Source organism: Pongo abelii, chromosome 18, assembly GCF_028885655.2.
Source record: "Pongo abelii isolate AG06213 chromosome 18, NHGRI_mPonAbe1-v2.0_pri, whole genome shotgun sequence".
Lineage (NCBI taxonomy): Eukaryota > Metazoa > Chordata > Mammalia > Primates > Hominidae > Pongo > Pongo abelii.
The window spans coordinates 61170484-61187847 of NC_072003.2; the positions used below are offsets into that span (position 1 = coordinate 61170484).

Consider the following 17364-nt stretch of genomic DNA (forward strand, 5'->3'; position numbering starts at 1 on the left):
ATAAAATTCTAGGTCTCTCCATTCTGTGGTAGGATAACTTTGAGTTTTTTCTTTTCTTTTCCTTCTTTACAATGGTCCAGAGTTTCTCCAATAAGATAAAGTTCCAGTAACCCACTGTAGTAACTGACTCAAAAATGCACCTTTTTTTTGGGGGGGGGGGCTATTTCTCTCTCTCTCTCTCCTTTCTCCACTGGCATTTATTGGTCCCATCTCCAAGTTAAACTTACAATCAAATTCTTGTCTCAGGGTCTGTTTCTGGGGAACCCAAACTCAAAAACCCAAAAAGTTTTAGTCCCCTTGCAACCACAACAAGGGAAAATTAAACATTTAATGACTTAAAAACCCAAAAGGAAAAATCAAATCTGGAGAACATTACCTAATTCTCATTTGAGCTCAAATCCACTGAGACACTTGGATAAACTAAGGCTCATTATAGCCAACATAACAGTAAGGTTTCTTCTAGCACTAACACCCCTTTACTTAACAATGGGATAAAAACATCACTCTTAGAATCACGAAGTTATAGGACTGGGGATTGAAACATTTTCCAAATAGTTTTGCCACAAGGTAGGCACTGAAAATCCTCACTTCAAGCAAAGTCTCCCAGTTTTCTCATAATTAGTGTAATGATTCCATTTTCCACAAACTGTATATTCCAAGTAAGGTTTGAGATGATCCCTTTTGGTATACTTATTAAATAAATAAGACAGCAAGGGGCCGCGCTGTGCTGCTAGTCCTACATGGGGAGTATTGGGAAGCCAAGCAAATGGAACATTCTTTTAACCATTCCTATTCTGTGCCTGCTCCTCATCTCTATCAGTGTGATCATAGTTGATAGTTATTATCTCTAAGAAAAGGCACACGTTTGAAATTGATCTGCCACTATTGGATTGAATAATCATTTTCTTATAATGAAATATGGCATCTTGCAGTATTCACTGTAATGGCAACTGCAAAGGCAAAAAAAGTGAGGGAAAGAGTAGAAGAAATGGTGTTCTCCATTTCAATAATTTTGTTTAAAAGGATTGCATTGTTGTCTGATTTATGAATTGCCAGATGTAAAAATTCTAAAATTCTTAATGGAAATGCATCTCCTCTATCCTTTCTAGCTTGAAATTTCTTCAGATAAATCATCAAAGATACCTCAAATGTGTCATTTTCAAGCTCCATACACATTTCTCTCTTTGTCACTCTCTCCCTGTCTCTCCCCACCCCCACCTTCCCTCCTTTAACTCTTTAAAAAACAGATTTCCTATGGTATTTTCTAACCAACGAATAGCACTAGCATGCATCTAATCTTTCGTGTTAGAAATATGATCATCTATCTTCCTCAACTGAAAATGCAATCTTTCCTTAGACTTTTATCCTCTGTAACTCAACTATGCATCACATCCATACACTTTTCTCTGCATCCAACCCAACCACCCTTGCTTGCCAGGGCTACCATCACCTTTTATGTGAATGATTGCAAATAACTCTTTAACTGGCTGCAAAGCAGAAAAAAACATTGAAGGAAGGCCAAATTTAATTTCTTTCCAATTTCCCTGGAACCACAGCCTGTCACTCAAGCTGCAATTTAAAATCTTTAAATGGCCTCCTAATGATCTTAGGATAAAGGTCCTCATACTTAAAATGGCTTTCGAATCCAAGTATGGCTAATTTCAGTCTAATCTAACTCTCCAGACTCTTGCTGCAGCACTTTCCCCTGGCACTCTCTGCTTTAGCTGCAGTGAAATTATTTCCATTCCCATACAGGGCTGTACACCATCCTTCCACAGAGCTTCTTTTGTTTTATTATTGACTATATTTAAGGTGTACACTATGATGTTTTGATAAAAGAAGCCACTGCCTTGGAAAGATGTCTGCACTTTCATGTTCATTCCAGGATTCTTCAGAATAGCAAAGAAATGGACATTACCCAAGTATCCACTGACAGATGAATGGCTAAAAAAGTTGTGGTGTATATTTATACAATGAAATATTATTCAGCCTTTAAAAGGGAGATCCTGTCATTTGCAACAACATGAATGAACCTAGAGGATATTATGTTAAGTGAAATAAGCCAGATCAAAAGAAAAAAAGTCCTGCCTGATCTTACTTATATGTGGCATCTTAAAAAATAATAATAATAATAATAAGTATGTAGACACAGGGCTTTTAAACATCCTTTTTAGCTGCACTGTTCATCCTCCCTCCCACGGCTTCACCTTGTTCCAACTAATTGTATTCACTTTTTCATGTCTCAATTCAAGAGTCCCCATGTCAGAAAGGCCTTATCAAATCATGTCTCTGTCATATTACTTGAATAAATGCTCAGAAGAAAGTGTTCGATGAGAGTAAAGAAAGTTGCCAAATAATTATTGTCTCCCTGATTCTTTCATGTTGGCTGCCTAGAATGCATGCTGTTGAAATTTCCAAGGCAGAGTATGGCTTTAGCAGGGAAGAGTGGAGTCTTACTGATGTCCTCCCAGTTGCAGGAAGAAGGAGTGTACGTTTTGCAGCAAGCCTACTGCATATTTGTCTTCCCTACCTTGGGCACTAGAGATTTGATTTCCTTTCTAAAAAAAATGGGGCTAATAATAGAGCAATATCTGAGCTTCATTTTCATCACCTTCTCAAGCTTTCATAAAGAGAAATAGCGGGCAAAAGAGAAAGGAGTGCACAGCTTGCAGTCAGACATACTGGTTCTAATTCTTACTTACTATATGCTTGATACTTGGAAAGGTATCAACTGCTTTGTAATCTGTAAAATGGGAATAAGTTTAGTACCAAAATCATGCCATACCTGGCACATAATAAGCCACTCAATAGTTGCTGTCAGGTTTTTAAATATCGCTAAAAATTATAATATAAATTCAAAAGGAAACATCATACCAAGATTCTCATCCAGTGCAGGAAATTAACTTACTCTGTGCAAATTTTGGAGGATTGTCATTAACATCAGTAAGAGTCACTGTAAGTGTCGTGGTCCCAGACAGGCCACCAGAGTGTCCACCCATATCTTTGGCTTGGATAACAACCAGGTACTCCTCCTTGGCTTCTCTGTCCATGTTGGGAAGGGCAGTTTTTATAATAGCTGAGGGGAAAAATGGAAGAATGACTTTCAGTCAGAGAGCTAATTCAAAAATGAAAGTGTTAATCTCACACATGCACACACATAAACACACAAGCATACACCAAGTCCCTACTCAGATAATTTTCTGTGTTCTTCTGGCATTTGATTGGTGTGTGCCTGTTATATCAATGAGAAAGACTGTGGTCATAGACATTTATAAATAATTTGCAAAAATATTTTTATAATGTATAAAAAGAACTTGCAAAAATGTATATTAGAAAGTAAACTGAATGGCATCCCTTGCCTACCAAATTATAAAGTATATCATAACACAGTCTCGTCCACCCCAGAAAACCCTGGGAGTGAAAGAATTCTCCAATTTATCACAGATCTCAATTCTCCCACAAGAGGAGTAAATACACACATAGCTTGAAGGCTCTGAGGTCAAAGATAAATTATTCTGAAGTTCACAAATACATTAGAGAGATGAAATAAATAAAGGCATCATTAGAACCAACTCAGATGAATAAAATACCAATCAGAATTAATATAGTCAAGTGTCTTAAGTTCTAATTTACTGTTCAGCTATATTTATATTTTAATTGTTTAGATACATCTTCTCTTTGTAAAAGTAGCAAATAGTTTAGAAAAATAGGAAGATATAGGAAAAGGTGAATAAAATATAAAATTACATAAAATATGATAAAATTACATAAAATATGATAAAATTAACACTGCTCAAATCTTAATGTTTTTTCTTCTGATATATATTCAGGGTCTCATGTGGGTTTTGTCTGTTTGTTTCACTGGTAATTTAATATTCTTGTTAAAGATCCAAAATTTGCTTAGATCCTCCTGAAGTTTATTTTGAAAATCAAAAATCCTTATTTAGCTCTCTCTCTGCCTCCACATGTTTTTTTCATAGATAATGCTGACATTTTGAGGCGCAAAATTACAAGGCCATGATATGTACATAGCCAGAAATGTATGTATAAACATTTAACCACAGACATGATCATGATGTAGGCAGCATTCTGAGACTTTCTTTTTCTCACAGGAGATATTTTTGAAAAACTTCCTTGTCACTGCATAGAAGTTCACCTCATTACTTCCTACAGTTGCATAATTTTTCATTGTACAATATACTCTATGTGGCTAAGGCATTCTCACATTGATAAATATTGCAGTTATTTCATATTTTCCCATGTCAAACAACTAACAGATATAGTAGTATGATAATATTGTGTTTTTTTATTTCCTGCATTTTTACTTAACTCTATGTCATAAGATGCCCCTTCCCCATATTGCTAAATGTCCATAATAAAACTTATTTTGACTAGTCCAGAATACTTCTATTGAATTGATGTGTGTTACATTTCTGGTCAAACTAAAAGGAAAATGTCCAGATTAAAGGTAATTTAATCCCTTCACGTCTAACCCAGGGGCACCATACATGTTCAATTCAAATTGAAGCTGAGCCATTGCCTTGGCCACTTCTGAAGTTGTAATTCTTTTTTTTAAATTTATATGGTTTATTTAAATCATCTGTCTGTAAAAGCATTGCAAGAAGTTGAAGTCCCTAAATCTTTTGAGTAGCAAGTGAGTCCCAAGAGTTACCAGGGAAATACAATGCACCTACACAGGGAGCAGGGTCTTGGGAGAACTGTGAGTTCTTATACACTTTATTAGACTCTGACACAACTTTAATAATAGGGCTTCCCATTCAGGGAGCACTGAATTAGATAACCTTGCTTATTTGGAAACATTTGTAATACTACGATGATATTTTTCAATGCAATGCTTTGTTTCAGGATTTGATCACGTCATAATATAGCTCACAGGTCATACCTCTATAGTTAAAAATAAAAACAGAAATAAAAGTAGAAATATATCAATCATTCAGATTTAGATCACTCTGAGGCATGTTTGAGAAGAAAACAAACAGATAAGCAAAAAACAGCAACAAAGATAACAACCTCATTATATTAGCATGTTGAGATACCAAGATAGCTACTCCGCTATGGATATATATTTTCATGACCTAGAATGTTTTCATTATGGCTCAAATTTTCAGTAAAAAAGATAAGAACATTGTTTTCCTCCTGTGATGTTTACATGAATGCTTGTACCACCACATTCTAAGGTCATCACGAATTAGGCCATCCATTGGACTTTGGAATTTGACATGGAGCTTCTAACAATCAGAGCAAAATAATGTCGTTCTCCAAGGAAGGCAGCAACGTTTTTCAAGAAAGTTGATGAGGTGAGGTCTATGCATGAGATTTTTCAGGATACCTGCGTGAAAGAACTCCTGCAACTTCTCCGAGTCAAAAAAGATTGGTGTGTATTATTCTTATCATTTCTTTTATATGTTGTGAAAGTGAAAATGTAAAACAAAACAAAACCGTGATGTCTCTCAGGCATTTGGAATTAAAATAGTTTTTTTACTCACTTGGAAATAACACCTTTGGGTTAGTGCCTACGAGTTATATCAGAATATGAGTGAAGCATCACAGTGGAGAATGTTGTTTATCAAATAGGACAAGAAATGCTCCATGGGAGCATTCATCTATTGCACAACTCTTTTTACCCTCCCGCATTGAGGTAAGCAGCTTCATACTACCTAAAATGCATATGCAGTTGACTCTTGAACAACACGGGAGGTTAGGGGCACTGACCCCACATACAGTTGAAAATCAGTATGTCATTTTGACTCCCCCAAAACTTAACTGCTAATAACCTACTATTGACCACAAACTTTACTGATGACACAAACAGTCGATTAACATATAAATAGAATAGTGTAAGAGGCTTGTGAAACTGGAACAACTCCATCTTGAATAGGGGCTAGGTAAAATAAGGCTGAGACCTTCTGAGTTGCATTCCCAGACAGTGAAGGCATTCTAACTTACAGGATGAGATAGGAAGCCAGAACAAGATACAGATCATAAAGACCTTGCTGATAAAACAGGTTGCAGTAAAGAAACTGGCCAAAACCCACCAAAACCAAGATCGCGACAAGAGTGACCTCTGGTTGTCCTGACTGCTACACTCCCACCAGCACTATGACAGTTTACGAATGCCACCGCAACTTCAGGAAGTTACTATATATGGTCTACAAAAGGGGAGGAATGAATAATCCACCCATTGTTTAGTATATCATCAAGAAATAAGCATAAATATGGGCAACCAGCAGCCCCAGGGCTGCCCCTGTCTATGGAATATCCATTCTTTTATTCGTTTACTTGCTTAATAAACTTGCTTTCACTATTCTACAGACTTGCCCTGACTTCTTTCTTGCACAACATCCAAGAACCCTCTTTTGAGGTCTGGATTGGGACCCCTTTCCGGTAACAATAGTACCTACACACGTTTTATGCATTCATGACATTCATTTTTCTTAATTTTTTTAACACTCTAGGCTACCTGGTTCATCTGTCAATTTTTCCAAATTGTTGAAAATCTCAGAAAAATTTTCAAAATATTTACTGAAAAAAATGTACTTGTAAGTGGACCCTCACAGGTAAAACCTGTGTTGTTCAAGGGTAAACCCTATATTTTCAAGTTTGATTCCTCTTATCAATGCTGCCCTCATAATTGAAATCAAGCAAGTTTGTCTTTTTTATCTTAGTCTTAACCTTACCAACTCTGTGACCATGAATAAATTATTATTATTATTATTTTTATTTTGTTAATATCATACTTTAAGTTTTAGGGTACATGTGCACAATGTGCAGGTTAGTTACATATGTATACATGTGCCATGCTGATGTCCTGCACCCATTAACTCGTCATTTAGCATTAGGTATATCTCCTAAAGCTATCCCTCCCCCCTCCCCCCACCCCACAACAGTCCCCAGAGTGTGATGTTCCCCTTCCTGTGTCCATGTGTTCTCATTGTTCAATTCCCACCTATGAGTGAGAATATGCGGTGTTTGGTTTTTTGTTCTTGCAATAGTTTACTGAGAATGATGGTTTCCAATTTCATCCATGTCCCTACAAAGGACATGAACTCATCATTTTTTATGGCTGCATAGTATTCTATGGTGTATATGTGCCACATTTTCTTAATCCAGTCTATCATTGTTGGACATTTAGGCTGGTTCCAAGTCTTTGCTATTGTGAATAGTGCTGCAATAAACATATGTATAACATACGTATACATATGCAATAAACATATGTATATGTTTCTTCATGGCAGCATGATTTATAGTCCTTTGGGTATAGTCCTTTGGGTATATACCCAGTAATGGGATGGCTGGGTCCAATGGAATTTCTAGTTCTAGATCCCTGAGTAATTGCCACACTGACTTCCACAAGGGTTGAACTAGTTTACAGTCCCACCAACAGTGTAAAACTGTTCCTATTTCTCCACATCATCTCCAGCACCTGTTGTTTCCTGACTTTTGAATGATTGCCATTCTAACTGGGGTGAGATGGTATCTCATTGTGGTTTTGATTTGCATTTCTCTGATGGCCAGTGATGGTGAGCATTTTTTCACGTGTTTTTTGGCTGCATAAATGTCTTCTGTTGAGAAGTGTCTGTTCATGTCCTCTGCCCACTTTTTGATGGGGTTGTTTGTTTTTTTCTTGTAAATTTGTTGGAGTTCATTGTAGATTCTGGATATTAGCCCTTTGTCAGATAAGTAGGTTGCGAAAATTTTCTCCCATTTTGTAGGTTGCCTGTTCACTCTGATAGTAGTTTCTTTTGCTGTGCAGAAGCTCTTTAGTTTAATTAGATCCCATTTGTCAATTTTGGCTTTTGTTGCCATTGCTTTTGGTATTTTCAACATGAAGTCCTTGTCCATGCCTATGTCCTGAATGGTAATGCCTAGGTTTTCTTCTAGGGTTTTTATGGTTTTAGGTCTAACGTTTAAGTCTTTAATCCATCTTGAATTAATTTTTGTATAAGGTGTAAGGAAGGGATCCAGTTTCAGTTTTCGACATATGGCTAGCCAGTTTTCCCAGCACCATTTATTAAATAGGGAATCCTTTCCCCATTGCTTGTTTTTCTCAGGTTTGTCAAAGATCAGATAATTGTAGATATGTGGCATTATTTCTGAGGGCTCTGCTCTGTTCCATTGATCTGTATCTCTGTTTTGGTACCAGTATCATGCTGTTTTGGTTACTGTAGCCTTGTAGTATAGTCTGAAGTCAGGTAGCATGATGTCTCCAGCTTTGTTCTTTTGGCTTAGGATTGACTTGGTGATGTGGGCTCTTTTTTGGTTCCATATGAACTTTAAAGTAGTTTTTTCCAATTCTGTGAAGAAAGTCATTGGTAGCTTGATGGGGATGGCATTGAATCTATAAATTACCTTGGGCAGTATGGCCATTTTCATGATATTGATTCTTCCTACTCATGAGCATGGAATGTTCTTCCATTTGTTTGTATCTTCTTTTGTTTCACTGAGCAGTGGTTTGTAGTTCTCCTTGAAGAGGTCCTTCACATCCCTTGTAAGTTGGATTCCTAGGTATTTCATTCTCTTTGAAGCAATTGTGAATGGGAGTTCACTCATGATTTGGCTCTCTGTTTGTCTGTTATTGATGTATAAGAATGCTTGTGATTTTTGTACATTGATTTTGTATCCTGAGACTTTGCTGAAGTTGCTTATCAGCTTAAGGAGATTTTGGGGTGAGACAATGGGGTTTTCTAGATATACAATCATGTCATCTGCAAACAGGGACAATTTGACTTCCTCTTTTCCTGTAAAGTATCATAACAAACTGTCTCTCAGACCACAGTGCAATCAAACTAGAACTCAGGATTAAGAAACTCACTCAAAACCGCTCAACTACATGGAAACTGAACAACCTGCTCCTGAATGACTACTGGGTACATAACGAAATGAAGGCAGAAATAAAGATGTTCTTTGAAACCAATGAGAACAAAGACACAACATACCAGAATCTCTGGAACACATTCAAAGCAGTGTGTAGCGGGAAATTTATAGCACTAAATGCCCACAAGAGAAAGCAGGAAAGATCTAAAATTGACACCTAACATCACAATTAAAAGAACTAGAAAAGCAAGAGCAAACACATTCAAAAGCTAGCAGAAGGCAAGAAATAACTAAAATCAGAGCAGAACTGAAGGAAATAGAGACACAAAAAACCCTTCAAAAAATTAATGAATCCAGGAGCTGGTTTTTTGAAAAGATCAACAAAATTGATAGACCGGTAGCAAGACTAATAAAGAAGAAAAGAGAGAAGAATCAAATAGACACAATAAAAAATGATAAAGGGGATATCACCAATGATCCCACAGAAATACAAACTACCATCAGAGAATACTACAAACACTTCTACGCAAATAAACTAGAAAATCTAGAAGAAATGGATAAATTCCTCAACACATACACCCTCCCAAGACTAAACCAGGAAGAAGTTGAATCTCTGAATAGACCAATAACAGGCTCTGAAATTGTGGCAATAATCAATAGCTTACCAACCAAAAAGAGTCCAGGACCAGATGGATTCACAGCCGAATTCTACCAGAGGTACAAGGAGGAACTGGTACCATTCCTTCTGAAACTATTCCAATCAATAGAAAAAGAGGGAATCCTCCCTAACTCATTTTATGAGGCCAGCATCATCCTGATACCAAAGCCGGGCAGAGACACAACCAAAAAAGAGAATTTTAGACCAATATCCTTGATGAACATTGATGCAAAAATCCTCAATAAAATACTGGCAAACTGAATCCAGCAGCACATCAAAAAGCTTATCCACCATGATCAAGTGGGCTTTATCCCTGGGATGCAAGGCTGGTTCAACATACTCAAATCAAAAATGTAATCCAGCATATAAACAGAACCAAAGACAAAAACCACAGGATTATCTCAATAGATGCAGAAAAGGCCTTTGACAAAATTCAACAACCCTTCATGCTAAAAACTCTCAATAAATTAGGTATTGATGGGACGTATCTCAAAATAATAAGAGCTATCTATGACAAACCCACAGCCAATATCATACTGAATGGGCAAAAACTGGAAGCATTCCCTTTGAAAACTGGCACAAGATAGGGATGCCCTCTCTCACCACTCCATGAATAAATTAATAAAGTCATACAAACTCCATATCCTCTCAAGCAGAGATAATAACCAGCTTCTCATTGTGGACATTCCAAGATGATGTGAGATAGTTCAGGCAAAGTTCTTGGTACACAATTGTTACCCAAACACACTGTTCCCCTTCCCCAACCAGACTTTTTAATGCTTATGTTGATGGTGGCTAGAGTACAGAATATTCTACAATTGCTCCTACAAGTCCACTGCCCAGCCCTATCCACCCAGTGTTGGCATGTAAGGGTGGCCTTAATAGATTGCCCCAATTAACTCCCTTACTTTCTGGCTTTTTGTTAGGCTCCACCACTATACATTAACCTAGGAGGTTGTGCAACTGGCTCCCCCAAAGATTCCTGCAAAGACTTTATTCCTGTATTTGGCCACTCAGGTTATTATTTAGAGATATCGTTAAAGCAAAATTCTATTTAGTGTCCAATAACTGCCACCTTCCTTTGCTCTTTAAGGTCTAGGAGTCTTGATGGTACTTCTATTGCTAGCATCTGGTGCTGCATTCTTCCATGAAGGTCTCTCTTAACCGGGCCATACTTTTGTCAATTGGCCCTTTGTTAAATTCTCCTCAATTGCCTCTTTCCTGACAAGATCCTAAAATATATGGTTATGAAACTGGGACTCTGTCCAAGTGCCAAACATTTTGCCTGCATGTCACTCCTACACAGACATCTATAGTTCAAAAGCACTTCAATGTAATAATGTACTGCGGTCCAGGCCTGCTCCTTAAGAAGGCAGGGCAGACTGTTTTCTTACCTGTAAAATGAGAGTAATACCTATTCATTTAAGTGGGTTGCTCAAGATGACCCCACTGGGAAGCTGCACCTCTGAGAGTCTTTGCATCTCCTCTTTTCTTCCACAACATTGGGAGTAGGTTTTCTGATCTCTAAGGCGAGTAGGAAGTCTCTCCAAGGTTTCTTTAGTCCACGCAGCACAGTTAATTGGCTTCAATTCAAACTGAATAATGAACAGCTCTTGCTTTCCCGAGTCCACTGCCTCTAGTCTCAACACCATGACTAGCAGAAACTCATTAAAACATCCAAGACAGAATTTTTGGAATGCTTTTTATGCTATTTTGTAGCTGGAAAGGCAGGATAGGGGAAACCACAATTGCCCTGGATCCTCTTATTTTTCTTTTCGTGTTGGGCTTATCTACACATATTACTTAACTTTACTATTCCTATTCACAACGCATTTCACTTCCATAGATACTTCAAGATATTGACAAGCTCCAAAAATAGAAGATGAAAATAGCCTTACTATTCCCTTCTACTTCTTTTCTCCTGTTTTGGCTAACATATCTCCCAAGCACTAGTAGCTTCAGGCTGTTTCTTTTACGAAAAGAAATGTGTTTGATGAGAAACTCTGCGTCCAGTAAAACAAATTAATGAATAAACAAAATTATGGACAAGAGATAACTCCCCTATTTTAAAAATAATTGTTTGGTATGAAATGCCACCTAATACAGAGCACAAAATATAGTAATTAGGGAAGACTGTTTTCAAATTTGAGAAGGATTTAAATTCTCAGATTTAAGAAGCCAAAAGTCAAAAATTTTGAACTGTGAATGCTAAAAAAAGACTTAAATCTTCAATAAAATGGCATTTCTTATCCATTTTCAACTTTTATTCTAAAAAGCCAGAGAGAAGATTCTGACTCGCTATTTGCCAGAATAGTTTATTTTGGCAAATTAGTTTAATTTAAAGCAAATTTTTATGATGCTACTTTAAATACCATCCTGTTGCCCAAGACATAAATTGTGTCTATCTTTTTCATAAATGACCAAGCAGCAGTAGTGTCCCTGTCCCTAGCATGCTTACAGTCACACATTCTCAACAGTCAGCAACATGTTCAGAAGCTCACATAAGTTTAACCTTCCATTACACCAGTGCGGAGACAAGTTAGTTGTCCCAAGTTTAGGAGAAGCCATGTGACAAAACGCTTTCCTCTGAAGCAATTAGTAAAATTCTTGATGTGGATATTTGATAAATAATCTCACAAGAAAGAAAACAGCTTAGATCATTTTTTCCAGCATAGAAATTCCAGGATAAGAGTATTGAGTTGATAAAATTATCTGATCACATCTTTTATTTTTACTTTTGTAAATTTCTAACAGTAATGTTTCTAGGGTCTAGATTTAGACCCTTTTGTAATCAGCTAGCCTTGGACTAACAACAGAACACCGCTGGGACAAACTTTTTTCCTTGAAAGTGGGGGGCTGTAACATTTTGTAATTTTGAGAAGGAAAAATCACACTTGGTATTCAGAGGTACCTACGCCTCCTGGAGTCTCAGTAGCTTAAGTTGCATAGTAGTTCCAGATGAGAGAATACAAATGACTATATTTTAGAAGTTTCCCTGGAACTTCATTTTGAAAATTCAAGCAAACAAGAGAATTCAATTAACGAGAACCCTCCATTCTCCATGAAGTTAATTCAATGGAAATTTGAACCTGGCACTGGGGAGTAGAAGAAGATTAAGGGGTGAATTCTAGTAGAAGAATTACAAGGAAAAGGAGGATCATCTTGTTTGAAACCAACATTCATTACCTAGCTGTGAATAGACTGATGTGTTTGATTCTCCTGTATTTAAGATATGATTTTATCTTTATGTTATTCAATCAAATGGAGATTTTCCTGGTTCAGGAGTTTAAGAATTTAAATCCTAGACTGGCCTAAGTTCCTCTTAGTGCTCAACAGCTGTTTCTTATGTCTCATCATCCAGGGAGTACTTCTGATTAGAATCCAGCTTCAGTCATCTCAAAAACATTAAACTTGTGTGTGTGTTCTTTTTTCTTCCCATTGTCTTTGGCGTTATCATTTGAGAAGCATTTTGTATCCGTCACGAAGATTTCTTTTTATAATTTCTGTGATATCACCAGATTGAGAGGCTTCACAAGAAAGGCAAGGGGATGCTGATTGACTCTTTTGTCATTTTGAAGGCTGATTACTGTAATTCACTCTTCACGGGTCTCCCAGATTGTGCTGTTCAAAGATTGCAGTTGATATAAAATGCTGTGCTAGACTCCTCTTTTGAATAAGACTTGTTGAACACATTATCCTGGTTATGAAACCACTAGCTTTGTTATCCCCAAAAACCCTTTCCAATTCAATGTGCAATTATCATTTTATTATCTGTGAAAAGGGGTCTTTTACTTATGAGGTTAAGTGGTAAAAGGCTATAAGAGACAATTCTTTTATAAGTGGGGGGGGTCATGTACTGCACCCATACTTTCTGCTAGCTATGTGATTTATACTACATGCTACCAGTTATGAAGAATAAAGTATATATAACCAGACATACTTCCACACACGCCCACCTTACCACTGGATAACAGAATCACAACAATATCAAACTTGCACAGATATACCACAAAGGAAAAAATGAAACACTTAGATAAACACATTAGAAAATAATTCGGCCTCCATAAGGCTCAAAGAAAACAGCATTTCCCTTTCTTTGTGACTAATAATTTATGATTTAGATAGATGGGGAGAGATTATAGAGGAAGATAGATAATAGATAGATAGATAGAAAGATAGATAGATAAATAGAGAAATAGAGAGATAGGGAAATAGAGAGACAGATAAATAGACATATAGATAGATGGGTCTGAATTTGGAGAAACTGTATCTCCTCTTATACATTTCTGGTGCCTTTTAAAAATATAACAACCCATTTGGAAATACGACTGATGAAGTGAATCAGCAATCAAAAGCTTGTTTATACATTTTGACCAGTACTTTTTAAACTAAGAACTTATTCTAAGAAAATCATAAATTTTATTTTCTCCTGGTTACTCATATTTTTAGTTTTAGGTGTTCACTTTTCTGTACAATATTTTTTAAAAGAAAAGCAATTTAAATAATAACAAGAAAAATATTAAGTTAGTGGTTAAGGTTATAGAGATCAAAGGCATACAATATTAAGCAGACATTAAAAACTGTTATAAAGAGCCTATTACAAATGATTACATTATAATAATTTTAATATTATTTTGAATTATATATGCCATGATTAGCCTGTGTTATACTGTGCATATAAAAATTTGGAAATAAATACACACAAAGATAGCTTGATATGTTTTAGTGCAGGCACTGGAAGTGTCCCCCCCTTTCTTTCACCTGTCTATAACAGGAAGCACAGCTCTGTGCTTAGAGTATGGGCTCTGGAGTTAGCTAGATGAGAAATTATTTTTGTAGAACTATTACCAGCCATGTGATTGTGGGCAGGTCACTGAAATTCCCTGAGGCTCACTGATCTCATATACAAAATGTTATTAATTGCAATCAAGAGTTTAGACTCAGCATTATTGTTTGGTATTATTACATGATAAGTAAAAAGGCAAATGTTTTATTTTCTACATTATATATATATATAATATTATATATACACACAGTATATATATTTTATAAACGTACACATATATATGCACACTCATAGCTATAAATATGTACATATAAATGTAGTTAAATTTTGTATTTCTTTTTATAAATATATACATCCATATATGGATATATAGATTCACACATATGTAAATATATGCATGTTTTCTACTTAGGTTTTATAAATGTATACACGCATACATATATACATATGTCAAATGAAATGTAGGTATTAATTCAGTGGTTATGATAATCGGCAAATATTTATGCTATTTTTAAAATTAGAAACAAAGATTATATTCAGAAAATCTACTACAAGATGTGAACATCTCTCACCAATTTCAGAAAGGTAATGCTTCCACAGTGATTTCCAGGTAACAAAGTGATTTTTCTCTTATTCAAATCTTTACATGACTTGTCTCCAAACATTTTTTACTATAGTAGTCTACACAGCATATGCCTTTGATTTTCCAAACACTTTCCTTTCTTTGGATTTGCCATATACTTTGGTTCCTCCACAATTTTGCTTGGATAATAGAGTCTAGAACACCCTTACTCTTTACTGGATCTCTTAAAATTCCGTGCATCCTTTCAGTCCCAGCTCTGATGTTTCAGCTGCCAAGAAGTCTTTCCAAATAGGACTACTTGCTTTCTTCCTTTTGATTGTATGCACCTTTGCTAGAAACTTCCTCACAGCATTTGTTTTTATGTTTCTTTCCATTTCACCACCTCCTCTATTTCAACCTGTCCTGCTAGCAAATTAATGGGTATGAAAGCCATGTCATAATTATCATCCAGAACCTAACACAATCCCTGGCACATAATAGGTTATCCAACAAATGTAAGAGGGAAGAAAATACTACAAAGAGAAAAAGAGAATATAGGAGAGAATGAAGATGGAAGAAGAAAGAGAGAAAAAAAACATGGTAATTGAAGCTTGCTGCTTCAGGGACTCAGCCCTGGAGCATGCAACCATTTGAAAACTATTAATAATTGCCATGCCTCCAGGGACCAGAGACATACAGATGTTGTTACACAATCACAGAGCCACTAAGTGTGTGTGTCTGGTGGGAGGGTGGGGGTGTGTGTGGCCGTATTTGACTTCAAGTCTTACTGCTTTAAGGCTCAAGGGCTACTTCATTCCATCACAGCCTAAGTCACATCTTGAGATTATGCTGGTTTGCCAGAAGAAGGACATAGCACTACAATTAATGCTAGTGAGGTGAGTGTGTTTTATAGACTGAAGAACACAAGGTTCTCATTGTTTCTGTAGATATTTTATTCATTTCATAATTGACATTTGAAGTATTAATTGTCTCAATATAAATTTGTAGGGCAGTGTTCTAATATTTCATATATTCTCAAGAATACTCAAAAAAGGGTGGTGCTGATGAGCTATGGATTCTAGAAATATTTCGTGAATATAATTACTTGGGGATGAATTCGTGAAAAAACAATTTCTTTGATATACATGCTTTACCAGTGAATGATGTTCTGGTGTTACTTGCTATTTTTGAAGATTCATAGTTATTTATTTCTCTTGGCAAATATATAGTTATGACATGCAAATTCTCCTATAAGAGTTGATAGGAAAACAATTCATTTTCCACAGTTGAAAATATATTATCACATGAATATTGGGAATTCAGAATGTGACCCAGCAATGAGAAAGGTCTTGGACAAGGTCCCGCAGCCTGCAGCTGTGGGGTCCAAATCTTGGTCTTTAGAAACTTAATTATAAAATATTTTTTTAAATTTGCCTAGAAACTCCATGTCTGATAAAAAGAATGTAGAAAATAATATACTCTCCTTTGCCAAAAAAATCTCTGCAGAATGCTTAGTAAGATATTTGTCTAACAATCACCTTCTATGCTATCCCAGCATCTTAATATGATTCTGTTTGACAGGCATGTCTCTGTCATATAGGGTTTTATATATTAACCTCTATATGCCCTGCCCCATTTATGCTTGGAAATTGTTGCTATAGAACAGCGGGCTTGAAAGCTTTAAATCAGACCACTGAGGATCATTCCACTATCTCAATGTGTAAAAATTACTTCCTTACATGTGAATTTCCTGTTTTATAATGTAGCATATTCTTAGACTAAAAAAACTACCGCTTCTTAATTATCCCACTGTGTAGATCACAGCCATCTCTATATCCATATCCATATGGAATAACATATGAAATCCCTGCAAGTGAATTAACTATTATATCCCGTCTCTATATTTTTACTCCCAACATGCATAGTGACTTCGTATAGACTGTTACTTCTGTAGCTCTTGGATTCCCTGTTAAATAATTCTACGCAGGCCACCATTTCCAGTACCAACATACGGCTAGCCAATGACTGATGCTACCTAAATTGCCAATTTTGAGTTACATTGAAATACTTCCAATTATTCCTATTCAGAATTAAGGTGAAATTTCTTTTTTCCTAAATGAAAACATTTCCAGGGACACTTCAATCAAGTGGAATTATTTCTGTGAAGAATATGATGGCACTATTCTTTCCTTAAGCCACAATTCCAATAACTAATTATACGTATAATAAGTATATTATGGTTTAAAAAAGCAAAGTGAAAGTCACTACAAAATTGGATGCTTTCTCCTAGCAATTCAGAACTTAAGCAGAAGAGAACAGCAGAGTTGTAGAGAGAATGGGGCACTGGCCCTAGAGTTACCTTCTAGGAAATGGAGCCAGAATTCAGACCTGAATCTAAATACAATTTAGTGACAACTTTCAATCCTTAGAACCAGTCTCCTCAATTATAAAACAGACATAGAAATACCCACCTGAGACTTATAAAATAGCACCTGACATAATTCACAGAGTATAATAGGTACT

General features: G+C 36.1%; 1 protein-coding gene across 3 annotated transcripts in view; it reads right to left on the reverse strand.

Annotated features, from left to right (window-relative positions):
- The window catches only part of CDH8 (cadherin 8), a 391459-nt gene that overhangs the window by 172358 nt on the left and 201737 nt on the right, over positions 1-17364 (reverse strand). For all 3 annotated transcript variants that reach the window (XM_054534013.2, XM_054534011.2, XM_054534012.1), the window contains exon 5: positions 2909-3076. In XM_054534013.2, coding sequence (XP_054389988.1) covers positions 2909-3076 — 168 coding nt within the window. The remainder of the gene's footprint in view (positions 1-2908; positions 3077-17364) is intronic.